At 43.9% G+C, this 16,217-nt stretch overlaps 1 protein-coding gene across 1 annotated transcript in view; it reads right to left on the bottom strand.

Moving 5' to 3' along the window:
* Positions 1–16,217, bottom strand: part of NAALADL2 (N-acetylated alpha-linked acidic dipeptidase like 2) — a gene marked incomplete at its 5' end in the record, with an annotated part of 477,074 nt that overhangs the window by 108,839 nt on the left and 352,018 nt on the right. The window contains one exon of the mRNA XM_030215679.1: positions 3,963–4,058. Within this exon, the coding sequence (XP_030071539.1) occupies positions 3,963–4,058 (96 nt within the window). The remainder of the gene's footprint in view (positions 1–3,962; positions 4,059–16,217) is intronic.

The raw sequence follows: 16,217 nt of genomic DNA, 5'->3' as shown, positions 1-16,217 counted from the left end.
GCTCAGCACACAAGGTAAGGGAGCTATGCACCTGGGAGCAATTTATGAAGTCAACTGCAGTACCCCCTAGAGTGCCCGGTTGGTGTCCTGGCATGTGAGGGGGACCAGGGCACTATGAATTCTGGCTCCTCCCATGACCAAAGGGCTTGGATTTGGTCGTTTTTGAGATGGGCGTCCTCGGTTTCCATTATGGCCGAAAACCGGGGACGACCATCTCTATGGTCAGCCATCTCAACATTTAGCAGTATAGAATGTTTTGTACTTTTTGGGGATCTTGCCAGGTATTTGGGGACTGGATTGTTCACTGTTGGAAACAGGATGCTGGGCTTGATGGACCTTTAGTCTTTCCCAGTATGGCAATACGTATGTACTTATGTACTTATCTTTTAACCCAAAAGGCACGTCTTCTTAAAACCTTTATCAAGGATCTTGTCTAATCATTTTAACATTTCAGTTTTATCAAGGTTTCTATGAAGCTTGAGAAAATGCTTGAGAAACAACAGTATACTGAAATCATAAATACATCTTGGCTTTGAAATTCAAAAGACCTGACAAAAAGTTGATTTGTCTGTGTTTTGCTTCAATGAAAAATTCTTCTCTTCGTAAGAATGGAATGAAAATGAAATCTCAGGGGAGGCTATGGGGCTCATAATCAAAAGAAAAAAATATGCAAAAAATGATATGAGGGGCAGATGGATGTGTTTTTCAAGCAAAAATGTTTAAACCATATAGAGGGGCATAATTGAACGAAAACGTCTATCTCCATGGGCGTTTATCTCCGAGAACGGGTCCGTGAAGGGGCGGACCGAACCGTATTTTTGAAAAAAATAGACGTCCATGTTTTATTCGACAATTTGTGAGCTGGGCGTTTTTGTTTTTCAGTGATAATGGAAAATGAAAGCGCCCAGCTCAAAAACGAATAAATGCAAGGCATTTGTTCGTGGGAGGGGCCAGGATTCGTAGTGCACTGGTCCCCCTCACATGCCAGGACACCAACCGGGCACCCTAGGGGGCACTTTTACAAAAACAAAAAAAAAGGTAAAAGAGCTCCCAGGTGCATAGCACCCTTCCCTTGTGTGTTGAGCCCCCCAAATCCCCCTCAAAACCCACTGCCCACAAGTCAACACCATTATTATAGCCCTAAGGGGCGAAGGGGGGCACCTACATGTGGGTACAGTGGGTTTGGGGGGGTTGGACGACTAATAAGCATTAAGCAGCACAATTGTAACAGGTAGGGGGGATGGGCCTGGGTCCACCTGCCTGAAGTCCACTGCACCCCCTAACAACTGCTCCAGGGACCTGCATACTGCTGCCAGGGAGGTGGGTATGACATTTGATGGTGAAAATAAAAAGTTGTGAAACATTATTTATTGTGGTGGGAGGGGGTTAGTGACCACTGGGGGAGTCAGGGGAGGTCATCCCCGATTCCCTCTGGTGGTCATCTGGTCATTTAGGGCACTTTTTGGGGCCTTATTCGTGAAAAAACAGGGTCCAGGAAAAGTGCCCTAAATTCTAGCTACAAACGCATACTTTTTTTCCATTATCAGCGAAAGGCGCCCATCTCTGTTCGGGTGATAACCATGCCCCAGTCCCGCCTTCACCACGCCTCTGACACGCCCCCGTCAACTTTGTACGCTTCCGCGATGGAGTGCTGTTGAAAACGTCCAAGTTCGGCTTTCGATTATACCGCGTTATTCGTTTTTGTGAGATAAACGCCTATCTCCCGATTTAGGTCGCAATATAGGCGTTTTTGTCTTTCGATTATAAGCTGGATAATCAACCCCCCCCCTCCAAAAAAATGCATAAGTCGACATTCGCCAAAAGAAAAATGTTTTGAGAGTGGGTGTTTCGGGTTGTGTCTTGGGCGTGAGATAGACGGTGTTATGTGATGTATGTATTTTGTTGATAACAGGTAGCAAAACGATTTCCTTATGCTGGAAAGAAAAACGTTGTGATTTAGACCTTCGTTAAAACTGACTAGCTCAAGATCAAACGTGTCGTTGGGCCTGATTGTGATTTTGCTGAGTTGGAGAGTGGAGAGATGGAATTGTTGACCTGTGAAAAAGAGTGGAGAGTTGCCGAGTGGTTTGTCACTTTGGGGCTCTTTTACTAAGCCGCATAAGCGTCTACGCGCGCCCAACGTGCGCCAAAATGGAGTTACCGCCCTACTACCGTGTGGCTCTTGCAGTAACTTCATTCTGAAATATATTTTTTATTTTCGGGCGCGTTTAACGGACGATCGCCAACTGGCATTTGACACACGTAGGTCATTACCACCTGGATTCTTTACCACTAGGTCAATGGTTGGCGGTAAGGTCTCAGACCCAAAATGGATGCGGGCAATTTTCATTTTTGACGCACTTCCATTTTAAGCAAAAATAAAGGCATTTTTTGTAGGTGCGCTGAAAAATAATTCTGTGCGCGCCCAAAACATGTGTCTACACTACCGCAGGCCATTTTTTTCAGTCCACCTTAGTGAAAGGACCCCTTTGTTTGTTTGCCCCGGTCTGAACCCTTTGACCCTCATACTCCTGCTTTGCCTCATCTGTGTCTTACCTCCTCAAATCCTTGCCCACACCTTCTAGCCCCACCCCCAGGCAAACCCATCCCATGCTCTGTACCTCGCACCCTTCCCCCACCAAACCCCCACTGTCCCCAAACCCCCACACCTCCCATTCAAACTCCCTACCTGCTTGTCTTCTGTCTCTCACTGTTGCTCTGCTTGTCCAGTAAAAGCACCCCTGCGGTGGCATCGGTGCGTGGGTTTGCTGAGCACTGAGGCTCCCTTTTACTGAAGTGGGTACAAGAATTCTTAAAAAAAAAGAAAATGGCCGCACGGGAAGGTATTAGTGCTGGGGCTTACCCAGCGGCTGCCCGATTACCGCTGGCTAAGCCCTGGCACTAATAATAAAATAAACAATTTTTAAGCGCCAGAAGTGGTGTGCTGTGGGGGGGGGGGGGGGGGGGCAGGAACTACCACCGGGCAGCTGTAGTGGTGAATTGGCATGTGGCATATCCACAGTAGGTTTGCAGCACCTTTGTAAAAGGTTCCTTTAATGCACATAAATTTATACTATCAGTGCTGGGCACACAGTTATAAATGCATCCAGGACCACCTTTACTTATGAAGCTGATCTGTATCTATACAGCACAGTGATACAAAAGGTTACCTCCCTACAACTAGTCAGTACAAACTGGTTGATTGGCCAAACTGGGTGGTACATTCTGGGTTTGGAGACAGTAGCAGTAAACTTACTTGTTCTGACTAGAAACTATTAATATTGTAATGGGATTTGCTACTGGTATTGTACAGTACATGTTATACGTTACTAGCCGTTAAGCCCGTTAAAATGAGCGAGATTTCCAGCTACCCTCCTCGCCGCTGCTCCCTCCCCCCTCCGTGCCGGGCCCCCTGCACTGACCTGACAGCGCCTCTCACCTCTGTGTGAAAGTGCTGCAGGAGGGTGGAGGTCGGTGCGCGCGATGTTCGTTTCCAGGCTCCAGCGGCAGCGTCTGACAGTCCGACTCCGTTTCCCTCTCTGTTCCACCCTCCGACGTCATCACGTCTTGATGCGAGGGCGGGACAGAGAGGGAAGTCTCTACTGCGCATTTGCAGGTGAGTCGGTCACTTGCCGTTTATATGTTTGATTGTCAGGTTATATCATGTTCTCAAAGCGTAATAAAGCTTTGCTCTTATTTTTTCCAGATGTGTGCATTGCATTTTTATTCAGCAGGGGGGGGGGGGGGGGCGGGGGGCACCAATACTAAGGGTGCCTATGTTATATACATTTATTGTACCTGAAATGCATTAGCTGAATGGAGTCAATACATTCTTTTTTTGTATTTATTTTCTGTGCAAGCAGAAAAAAATTCAAGCAATTCTGCATTTAAAAAAAAATTCCAGCATAACCACAATAAAAAGTTTGCAATCTTTATAGTTTGAGAATCTTTGGTACTCCTACCTTGGCAATGGTCTTATGAAGAACGAAGGAGGGATCCAAATTTTCAGTTTCAAGGGTATCTACTGGAAAAATAGCCTCAGAGAGAAAGCTTGGCTTCTGCAGCAAAAAAAGAAAGAGAGACCTTTCAAAATTCTATTTTGCTCTTCAAACATTTAGTAGACTTACTCAATTGAAAATAAAGACTGTGGCCTCAGTATTTAATTAACAGTTACAGGTTTTCAAAATGGCTGACATATGTAAGTGCCAACAATTACACATATACATTGCAGAGTTTCCTTCATTGATTTTTTTTTTTTGTGAGTATATGTGTAAAGAGGCTGCTCTTATTGCACATGTGCCACCATGTGCAATAACAGCAGCCTCTTTACACATATACTCACAAAAAAAAAATCAATGAAGGAAACTCTGCAACTTATATGTGTAATTGTTGGCACTTACATATATCGGCCATGCATATGTGCCACATATGCATGCACTCCTTCAAGGATTTTAGAAAAGTCTCTATGTTGGTAGAACCTTTTCTAAAATAACAACCAAACTGAGCACATCCCAACCTTTATGTCCACATGTTCAAACCTACTGTTTCTTGGTATCTAGCTCTGTGACTTCTCCAGTCTGCCTTTTTCCCTATTGTTGTTCTTCCTGTAAGCCAAGCCTCGCTTTGGTCTCCCTGCTTCTGCTTCATTTCCTGTTCTTTCTGTTAGCCAAGCCTCGCTTTGGTCTCCCTGCTTCTGCTTCATTTCCTGTTCTTTCTGTTAGCCAAGCCTCGCTTTGGTCTCCCTGCTTCTGCTTCATTTCCTACTTGTGACATCAGCAGCCTACTAGAATGATTGCCTCAGTATCTCCAGGTCAAGAACTGAGTGGGTGAATGACTAACCCTGTTCAAATACTAAATGACTTCAATAAGCATCCATGTGGGTGCTAAGATAATTCAATCATTATGCTCAATTAATTTGTGTATTCCTTAAAGAAAAAAAACACACACACACAAACTGCAGAATTCTAACACTTTGGGGTAGGGTTTTTTGATAAGTGCTTATATTACCTTTCAACCTGTTTATTTTGATTAGATTCTTTACACCTGTGTCAGCAGCTCACTGAACACATCACAGTAGCATGGGAATTCTGAATCACTGAAACAAAAGCATGATTGCGTTTTTAAAAACATAGGGAAATGCTATGGTTCATAGCCAATGAAGCCCTTCATTAATGGCATCTCAGAAGTGCTAAAAGGAACAGATACTTCAGCTTAGTTGACTCTAAAAAGTTGGTTGCATTGAATTGCTATTGAAGTGGGTACAGCTGTAAAATTTCTGTTTTGGAGGGTTTGCAATGCAGCACTTCATAGAGTAGGCGTACAGAACCATGGGCTGGGGTCCAGCAAAGATGGGACTCGCAGCTTGCTTCTCTCGCTGATAATTTATGCGAGTTTGGGCAAGTCATCCCTCTTTGCATTGCTTCAGGTACAGTTTAGATTGTGAACCCTCGCGGGCAGGACAATAATTACAGTCCAGGGATGGCAACTAACCTTGAGTTACATTTAGAAAGCTGTGTAGTTAAATCCAAGCTTTTTATCTTCTTCCACCCCCTACCACCATTTAGGGCTTGGCATACACACCAATAACTTCTCATCTCAACAGTGCTCCAGTTTCCTAAAGCAGTACTTTATGAGCGTCGTGCTCTAATAACAGCTCCCATGCAGTCTCACCAGGGGCTGAAAGGAAAGCATGGAGTGTGCAAATTCAATTTAAGAAAGTTACTCTACCTGTGTGGGGGTTTTGTGCTACATGTTTACTGGCATAAGTAGTATTTTGACATACCAAAAAAAAAAGTAATTCATAGGATATATCACTCTCATCCCCCCCCCCCCTCAATATTTCAATGGTAACTTCAAAGAGTGTATTTGATGGGTGCCACGGGAAGAGAGAGGTTGCAATGCTGTGAAACAATTATAGACTTGTTTCTTTGTCTTTCCCCTCTCTTCCTTCAGCCTTCTCTGGCCTGCAGAAAATGGTCTCTCTCTCTCAATCCTTTGCTGCCTAGTGGCACGAAAGAGTTTAGTGGTTCTTGCCCCAGTGCTTCCTCTTCTGATTGGCAGGGCCTGGAGACAGGGGCGTAGCCAGACAGCAGATTTTGGGTGGGCCTAGGCAAGAAATGGGTAGGCACCCCCCAACACACACACCAAAAAATATCTCAGTTGGTGGGAAAATGCTTCTTTCCGCCTTGTCAATCTGCAGTAGGCATGCGTTGAAAACTGAGCATGCGCAGGTGCCAGTATCATGGTTAGCAGCGTTTTTGTTCATGCATTTGAACTGAGCATGTGCGGAAGTGCCTGCGTCAAAGGTTGGTGCATTCTGCCATCTTTCTCACTGCTTCTGCAGCATGGGTGGGGGCTCCTGCAGAGAATCTACAGCTGGTGAGGCTTAAGCATCCCCACCAGCAAAGTTATGATTCAGTTGTGGTGGTGGGGGTGGGGGAAGGAACTGAGAGGAAATGCTTGGCCCCTCTGCCATCCCTGCCCCTCCCCCAAATGAGTTCTGGCTATGCCCCTGCTTTAGTGAAAGGGTCATTAATTGGAGGACAGAAGTTGGTCAAGCAATTTCCATCCCTTAAAAAGTCATTTTCAGATGAAACAATAACTTTAGATGTGTACAAAATGTGACTAATTTGAACGGCCCATTTCTTTCCAGCCCAACGCTAAAAGCAAAAAACGCAGCAGTGATTCTAAAGTCCTTGAGCCGGGATGCAGGTGCAACCAAGTAGAAGTTTCCAAAATGGGCTTTTACACACACAGCATGCCCAGTTGAAAGTGCAGCTGTGCAGGGTTTTAACTGTGAATTACAGATACATTGTGTCCTGGATTATTTAGATCTTCATTTTTATTTCATTTTGCTCCTTTTATATATTTGTGCTTTCCCCTCTTAGAAAGGGAAAGGGAGAAAAGGGAACTGGGACTTGATATACTGCCTTTCTGAGGTTTTTGCAACTACATTCAAAGCGGTTTACATATATTCAGGTACTTATTTTGTACCAGGGGCAATGGAGTGTTAAGTGAATTGCCCAGAGTCACAAGGAGTTGCAGTGGGAATTGAACCCAGTTCCCAAGGATCAAAGTCCACTGCACTAACCACTAGGCTACTCCTCCACTAGCAACATCCCATGTAGAAGCCTGCCCTTGCAGATCAGCAACGCGGTCACGCAGGTTTCTGTTTCTGTGAGTCTGACGTCCTGCACGTAGGACGTCAGACTCACAGAAACAGAAGCCTGCGCGGCTGCGTTGCTGATCTGCAAGGTCAGGCTTCTACATGGAATGTTGCTAGTGGAATAGGAACATTAACATTCCATGTAGAATCTCAATTAGTAGCAACAGAATCTCAATAGTAGCAACATTCCATGTAGAATCTACAAATAGTTTCAACATTCCATGTAGAATCTCAAATAGAGAAAAGGAACTGGGACTTGATATACCACATTTCTGAGGTTTTTGTAACTACATTCAAAGCGGTACTTATTTTGTACCAGGGGCAATGGAGGGTTAAGTGACTTGCCCAGAGTCACAAGGAGCTGCAGTGGGAATCGAACTCAGTTCTCCAGGATCAAAGTCCACTGCACTAACCACTAGGCTACTGCTCCACATATTTGTGATATCAATGGAGAACTCTGTTCCAAAATAAGACTTTTTTTTTTCTCAAAGGGGCTTGGATAGTCTACAAAGGCAATAAGTAAGTTCCAAATCAGTGAACATTTTGTGTGATCTCACTATACAGAATATGACACTGAGAACTGGAATTCCTCAGAAGGCAATATTCAGTAGGGTGGTCAGCACTTAAAGGTGTCCAGGGTTATAGGAAGTGCACCTTTACCTTAAACAGCTCCCTTTAGGAAGGTGGGGAGGGGGTTTGAGTGCTTCAGTACTTGGGAAGCTGCCAGGAATTTAGCAAGGGTATTGCAGAAGAGAAGAGCAGACACCAGTTGTCAGGCAGAAGAGGAGGCAGAAGAACCAGGTACAGAACCGAATCCACACCGCAGACAGAGACAGCATCCAAGAACAGGCAAAAGCTGGGACAAGTGGAGCAGGTTTATAGTTGAGAAACAGGCAGAAGTCAGTGAGGCAAGGGTGAGAGGGGACCAGAGCCCGAGGTGGGGGGCACATTTTGGTCTGCCGCCCCCTGTCCTGCCACTCCTCACCCACCGATGCAGCAAATACCTTGGCTGGCGGGGTCCCCAACCCCCACCAGCTGAAGCCTTGACCAGCATTGGTCTCCAGCGCCGCCATGTTGCCTGCCCTGCTCTCTCTTCCCCTCACGTCCAGCATGCTCCTTTTAGTGAAATTGAGCATGCTCAGTTTCAGTAAAAGGAGCGTGCCGGACATGAGAGGAAGAGAGAGCTAGGCAGGCAATGCTGCAGCGCCGGAGACCGGCGCTGGACAAGGCTTCAGCTGGCGGGAGTTGGGGACCCCCGCCAGCAAAACCAGGGGCCCAGAGGAAATGTTTTTTTTTTGGGGGGGGGGCAGGCCCCTTGGCCCCACATAGCTACGTCACTGCAGTGAGGCATTCAGAATTCCCACAAGAGACCTTTAAGAGAAAGCAACAGGGCAAGCGATCCACAAAATCCAAAACAGTGATATGAAATGAGCCGATCACACAAGGAAAAGTCCCTTTGGAAATGATTTATTCATGTGAGGTCTAAAAAATGCACGGTACACCCAACACTGGCCGTTCTATCAGAGACGGGAAGGCAGTAGAACTAGAGGACATGAATTGAGGTTGAAGGGGGGCAGACTCAGGACTAATGTCAAGAAGTATTTTATCACGGAGAGGGTGGTGGATATATGGAATGCCTTCCTGCAGGAGGTGGTGGAGATGAAAACGGTAATGGAATTCAAACATGCGTGGGATAAACACAAAGGAATCTTGTTTAGAAGGAATGGATCTATGGAATCTTAGCAGAGATTGGGTGGCGACGCCGGTATTTGGAGAATAAAACCGTTACAGGGTGGACTTCTACGGTCTCTGCCCTGATCGTGACTGAACAGATATGGATGGGCTGGAGTGTAAATTTTAAGGGGCTTCGATGTTAGCCTCAGAACTTAGTACAAGTTCAGTGCTGGGCAGACTTCTACGGTCTGTGCCCTGAGAAAGGCAAGGACAAATCAAACTCTGGTATAAAGTATCATATACCACGTAAAATGAGTTTATCTTGTTGGGCAGACTGGATGGACCGTACAGGTCTTAATCTACCGTCATTTACTATGTTACTCTTTGGGGTTCTACATGGAATGTTGCTACTAATTGGGATTCTGGAATCTTGTAACTCTTTAGGATTCCAGAATCTTCAGAACTTTTAGTACAAGAACAGTGCTGGGCAGACTTCTACAGTCTGTGCCCTGAGAATAGCAAGGACAAATCAAATTCGGGTATACATCACATACCATGTAAAATGAGTTTATCTTGTTGGGCAGACTGGATGGACTGTACAGGTCTTTATCTGCCGTCATTTACTATGTTTCACCCATACAGGGCTAGCTTTGATGCAGAATCTACTACTACTACTATTGTGTAAAGCTGCAATCTGTAGGCACATACTGTTCTTAACCAAGGAGGTCAAGTTGCTTGTGGACACTGATTGGTTATTTTGGCCCCTGACACAACCCTTACGTGGACGGAACAGTACATAAGTACATAAGCATCGCCATGCTGGGACAGACCAAGGGTCCATTGACCCCAGCACCCTGTCACCGACAGCGGCCAAAAGAACAAGCAATTTGTTCCGCCCATCCTAGAAATACTGTATTATTCCCTCGTCCATTCAATAACAGTCTATGGCTTTTTCCTCCAGGAAGCCGTCCAACCCTTTTTTGAAGTCCGCTAAGTTAACCGCCATAACCACCTTTTCCGGCAGCGAATTCCAGAGTTTAACTATGTGTTGAGTGAAGAAATATTTCCTCCAATTCATTTTAAATTTACCACACTGCAGCTTCATCGCATGCCCCCTTCTCCTAGTATTTTTGGAAAGCGTAAACAGACATAAACAGTGCCAGATATACAGTGTATTCTGATAGTAGAAGTTATTTTATTTATTTTCTACCATGTGCGGCATTTCTGGTGGTAATCGGCAGTTGGCATGTGCTGAATGGTTACCGAGCATCTAGCACGTGAGCCCTTACCGCTAGATCAAAGGGTGGTGGTAAGGGCTCAGGCTGTAAATAGGCACACGCTAGTTTTAATTTTAGTGCAGTTCTCGCTCTAATAATGTTGAACGTAAATGTCCAAAAAAGTGAGAGAGCGAAAATATTCCCGCTGACTCTCCGACCCTTAAATCAAGCTTACGTCTCTCAATTAAGAAGTCATTTACCCAAATCTGAGACCGCCGCTGTTAGTCATGTCTCTGAGCCATTTCAAAGCAAACACAGAGCTACTCGAGCATAAGTATCACTATAATGGGACAGACTGAAAGTCCATCAAGCCCAGCATCCTGTTTCCAACAGTGGTCAATCCAGGTTACAAGTAACTGGCATGATCCCAAAACAGTACAATACATTTTATGCTGCTTATCCTAGAAATAAGCAGTGGATTTCCCCCAAGTCCATTTTAATAATGGCTTATGGACTTTTATTTTAGGAAGCTATCCAAACCTTTTTTAAACCCAGCTAAGCTAACTGCTTTTACTACATAACATAGTAACATAGTAGATGACGGCAGAAAAAGACCTGCATGGTCCATCCAGTCTGCCCAACAAGATAAACTCATATGTGTATACCTTACCTTGATTTGTACCTGCCTTTTTCAGGGCACAGACCGTACAAGTCTGCCCAGCAGTATTTCCTGCCTCCCAACCACCAGTCCCGCCTCCCATCACTGGCTCTGGCACAGACTGTATAAGTCTGCCCTCCACTATCCTCGCCTCCCAACCACGAACCTCTCTTCCCCCACCTGCTCCGCCACCTAATTTCATTCTCTGGCAATGAATTCCAGAGTATAATTACACGTTGAGTGAAGAGATATTTTCTCCAATTTGTTTTAAATTTACTAATTTGTAGCTTGATTGCATGCCCCTTATTCCTAGTATTTTTGGGAAGAGTATACAACCGATTCACATCTACCTGTTCTACTCCACTCATTATTTTATAGACCTCTATCATATCTTGTATTTGCAAGGGGGATGCACACAGAGGTGGGACATAAGTGTGTCTCCTACTTACATGGCTAACTGACAGAATACTGTAAGCTATGCTCGACCCTGCAACATTTAGACACCCATACTTATACCAGCTATATGGCTGGCGTGCGGGCACCTCCGTGTTGGATTTGCTGATACTAGGTTATGCTTGTATTCTCTAACGAACCTTGGGCAGCCAGGTTCTGATATACCATATGGCCTCAGGGAGCCTAAATAAAGGCACCCAGATATAACGCCCCCCCCCCCCCCCACACACACACACAAAAGCAAAAGAAACATAATTTACAAAAAATTGTCATGCAACTGGCATACTACTGTATAAAGTCCATTCTCATTAAAATGAGCTGTATTTTTCTTTTATGAATTGATAACTTTTCTGTTTGATGTTAGCAGCCATTTTAAATAATTCTAATCATGTTGAAAGACTAGCTCTATAAAATAATAAGTCAAGAAGTGCTATAAGTCCCCCCTAAAAAGGAAAAAACATATTTCATGCACTTTGTTTTTGTCCTAATGAGAAAAAAATACCTTTTGAGAGCTCTAATGAAAGTTCAGTTATCGTCAAAAAAAGTTATGCATATTGTAAAAGAAATAAAAATCATTATGCATTCTCTCTAAAGAGGATACAAAGTCATACTGTCAGAATTCGAAACTATTCTACATATAAATGCCATCCGTAAAAGATGTCTTTTCATTTTCGTAGTAGAGGAGTGTGGTAGACGTGTTAGTCCACTCTTAAGGTTATCAATAGAAATCAAACAAAATAAAACATGGAAAAGAAAATAAGATGATACCTTTTTTATTGGACATAACTTAATACATTTCTTGATTAGCTTTCGAAGGTTGCCCTTCTTCGTCAGATCGGAAATAAGCAAATGTGCTAGCTGACAGTGTATATAAGTGAAAACATTCAAGCATTACTATGACAGTAAAATAGATACCATTGGAGATTCTACATGGAATGTTGCTACTATTGGAGATTCTACATGGAATGTTGCTATTCCACTAGCAACATTCCATGTAGAAGGCTGCGCAGGCTTCTGTTTCTGTGAGTCTGACGTCCTGCACGTACGTGCAGGACGTCAGACTCACAGAAGCAGAAGCCTGCGCGGCCACATTGATGATCCGCAAGGGCCGACTTCTACATGGAATGTTGCTAGTGGAATAGCAACATTCCATGTAGAATCTATAGAAATCAAACAAAATAAAACATGGAAAAGAAAATAAGATGATACCTTTTTTATTGGACATAACTTAATACATTTCTTGATTAGCTTTCGAAGGTTGCCCTTCTTCCTCAGATCGGAAATAAGCAAATGTGCTAGCTGACAGTGTATATAAGTGAAAACATTCAAGCATTACTATGACAGTAAAATAGATACCATTGGAGATTCTACATGGAATGTTGCTACTATTGGATATTCTACATGGAATGTTGCTATTCCACTAGCAACATTCCATGTAGAAGGCTGCGCAGGCTTCTGTTTCTGTGAGTCTGACGTCCTGCACGTACGTGCAGGACGTCAGACTCACTGAAGCAGAAGCCTGCGCGGCCACATTGGTGATCCGCAAGGGCCGACTTCTACATGGAATGTTGCTAGTGGAATAGCAACATTCCATGTAGAATCTATAGAAATCAAACAAAATAAAACATGGAAAAGAAAATAAGATGATACCTTTTTTATTGGACATAACTTAATACATTTCTTGATTAGCTTTCGAAGGTTGCCCTTCTTCGTCAGATCGGAAATAAGCAAATGTGCTAGCTGACAGTGTATATAAGTGAAAACATTCAAGCATTACTATGACAGTAAAATAGATACCATTGGAGATTCTACATGGAATGTTGCTACTATTGGATATTCTACATGGAATGTTGCTATTCCACTAGCAACATTCCATGTAGAAGGCTGCGCAGGCTTCTGTTTCTGTGAGTCTGACGTCCTGCACGTACGTGCAGGACGTCAGACTCACAGAAGCAGAAGCCTGCGCGGCCACATTGGTGATCCGCAAGGGCCGACTTCTACATGGAATGTTGCTAGTGGAATAGCAACATTCCATGTAGAATCTATAGAAATCAAACAAAATAAAACATGGAAAAGAAAATAAGATGATACCTTTTTTATTGGACATAACTTAATACATTTCTTGATTAGCTTTCGAAGGTTGCCCTTCTTGACATTTGCTTATTTCTGATCTGACGAAGAAGGGCAACCTTCGAAAGCTAATCAAGAAATGTATTAAGTTATGTCCAATAAAAAAGGTATCATCTTATTTTCTTTTCCATGTTTCATTTTCGTAGTGAAATTAGCTTAGTTGGCCATGATATTATTGTGCCTTGCTTTGGGCATGAATAATGTGACAAGTTTTTATACGTATCCCTTCTGTGTAAAAAAAAACCCACAAGAAACAACTTTTATAATGTGTTTGTAGGCTTCACTTATCTAAAATCTAGATAAGCCTCCATAAAAAAACAACAACAAAAAATGCATGGTAAAAGCTAAACTACACGGTGTCTGGAAAAATCATTACCCCGGTCATAGTAACAGTGAAAGACGGAAGGACAACACACCTCTTTAAGCTAAGTACATTTACATAAAGCTAATGTAAATTCGAGAAGGAAGAGTTGAGTATAAGTATCTAAACAAGTCACACAGACTAGGAGGTTTTTAGCCGATGATGAAGAAGGCCTAGCCCTCCTTTTGCAAGTGAGCAGAAGTGGTGCTTCTCGAGGCATTTTCCTCCTTAGAATTAATTTTCCTTTGCTTACCTAAACTGGTTTTCTAGAGTTATATGAAGTAAAATCATTACCCCAACATTTTTCTAAATAACCCCCAAACAAATGCACCATTATTTTTTAAAAATACTACTATTATTGACGGGGGTTACTGCAAGATGCTATAAAAACTGGATGATCCCAGTTTTCAAAGTGACCATTAAGATCAGTTTTAGTAAAATGGAATTAGCAAAGAAGAAAAATTTGCAATTACATTTTTGCAACAAAATAAGGCATTTGGCGTGAAGTGTTGGCTAAGGGAGTTTACTAATAAAGGTTGGATTAATATATTTTCAAAGGTCAAAGTACATGTTTAAACAATTGCAAAGTATTTTGAAATTATGTAAGGAGATCCCATTTTTTTCCTGGACATCACATATAATAATCCTATATCCCTCCATTAAACACGTGGAGAACGTGGTGAAGGCGGTTAGCTTAGCAGATTTTAAAAAGGGGTTAGACGGTTTCCTAAAGGACAAGTCCATAAACCACTACTAAATGGACTTGGGAAAAATCCACAATTCCAGGAATAACATGTCCATGCTCTCATTACCTCTCGCCTTGACTACTGCAACTTACTCCTCACCAGCCTCCCACTTAGTCATCTATCCCCCCTTCAATCTGTTCAGAATTCTGCCGCACGTCTTATATTCCGCCAGAACCGATATACTCATATTCACCCCTCTCCTCAGGTCACTTCACTGGCTTCCAATCAGATACCGCATTCAATTCAAGCTTCTCCTTCTTACCTACAAATGCACTCAGTCTGCCGCCCCTCACTACCTTTCTACCCTCATCTCCCCTTACGTTCCCGCCCAAAACCTCCGTTCACAGGACAAATCCCTCCTCTCTGTACCCTTCTCCACCACCGCCAACTCCAAGCTCCGCTCATTCTGCCTCGCCTCACCCTATGCTTGGAACAACCTTCCTGAGCCCATACGCCAAGCCCCCTCCCTGCCCATCTTCAAGTCTCTGCTTAAAACCCACCTCTTCATTGATGCGTTCGGCACCTACAGTGGGGGAAATAAGTATTTGATCCCTTGCTGATTTTGTAAGTTTGCCCACTGACAAAGACATGAGCAGCCCATAATTGAAGGGTAGGTTATTGGTAACAGTGAGAGATAGCACATCACAAATTAAATCCGGAAAATCACATTGTGGAAAGTATATGAATTTATTTGCATTCTGCAGAGGGAAATAAGTATTTGATCCCCCACCAACCAGTAAGAGATCTGGCCCCTACAGACCAGGTAGATGCTCCAAATCAACTCGTTACCTGCATGACAGACAGCTGTCGGCAATGGTCACCTGTATGAAAGACACCTGTCCACAGACTCAGTGAATCAGTCAGACTCTAACCTCTACAAAATGGCCAAGAGCAAGGAGCTGTCTAAGGATGTCAGGGACAAGATCATACACCTGCACAAGGCTGGAATGGGCTACAAAACCATCAGTAAGACGCTGGGCGAGAAGGAGACAACTGTTGGTGCCATAGTAAGAAAATGGAAGAAGTACAAAATGACTGTCAATCGACAAAGATCTGGGGCTCCACGCAAAATCTCACCTCGTGGGGTATCCTTGATCATGAGGAAGGTTAGAAATCAGCCTACAACTACAAGGGGGGAACTTGTCAATGATCTCAAGGCAGCTGGGACCACTGTCACCACGAAAACCATTGGTAACACATTACGACATAACGGATTGCAATCCTGCAGTGCCCGCAAGGTCCCCCTGCTCCGGAAGGCACATGTGACGGCCCGTCTGAAGTTTGCCAGTGAACACCTGGATGATGCCGAGAGTGATTGGGAGAAGGTGCTGTGGTCAGATGAGACAAAAATTGAGCTCTTTGGCATGAACTCAACTCGCCGTGTTTGGAGGAAGAGAAATGCTGCCTATGACCCAAAGAACACCGTCCCCACTGTCAAGCATGGAGGTGGAAATGTTATGTTTTGGGGGTGTTTCTCTGCTAAGGGCACAGGACTACTTCACCGCATCAATGGGAGAATGGATGGGGCCATGTACCGTACAATTCTGAGTGACAACCTCCTTCCCTCCGCCAGGGCCTTAAAAATGGGTCATGGCTGGGTCTTCCAGCACGACAATGACCCAAAACATACAGCCAAGGCAACAAAGGAGTGGCTCAGGAAGAAGCACATTAGGGTCATGGAGTGGCCTAGCCAGTCACCAGACCTTAATCCCATTGAAAACTTATGGAGGGAGCTGAAGCTGCGAGTTGCCAAGAGACAGCCCAGAACTCTTAATGATTTAGAGATGATCTGCAAAGAGGAGTGGACCAAAAT

Source organism: Microcaecilia unicolor, chromosome 10 (genome assembly GCF_901765095.1).
Source record: "Microcaecilia unicolor chromosome 10, aMicUni1.1, whole genome shotgun sequence".
Classification (NCBI taxonomy): domain Eukaryota; kingdom Metazoa; phylum Chordata; class Amphibia; order Gymnophiona; family Siphonopidae; genus Microcaecilia; species Microcaecilia unicolor.
Note: the sequence above shows the minus strand (reverse complement) of the source record. Positions and strands in the feature narration are given on the sequence as shown.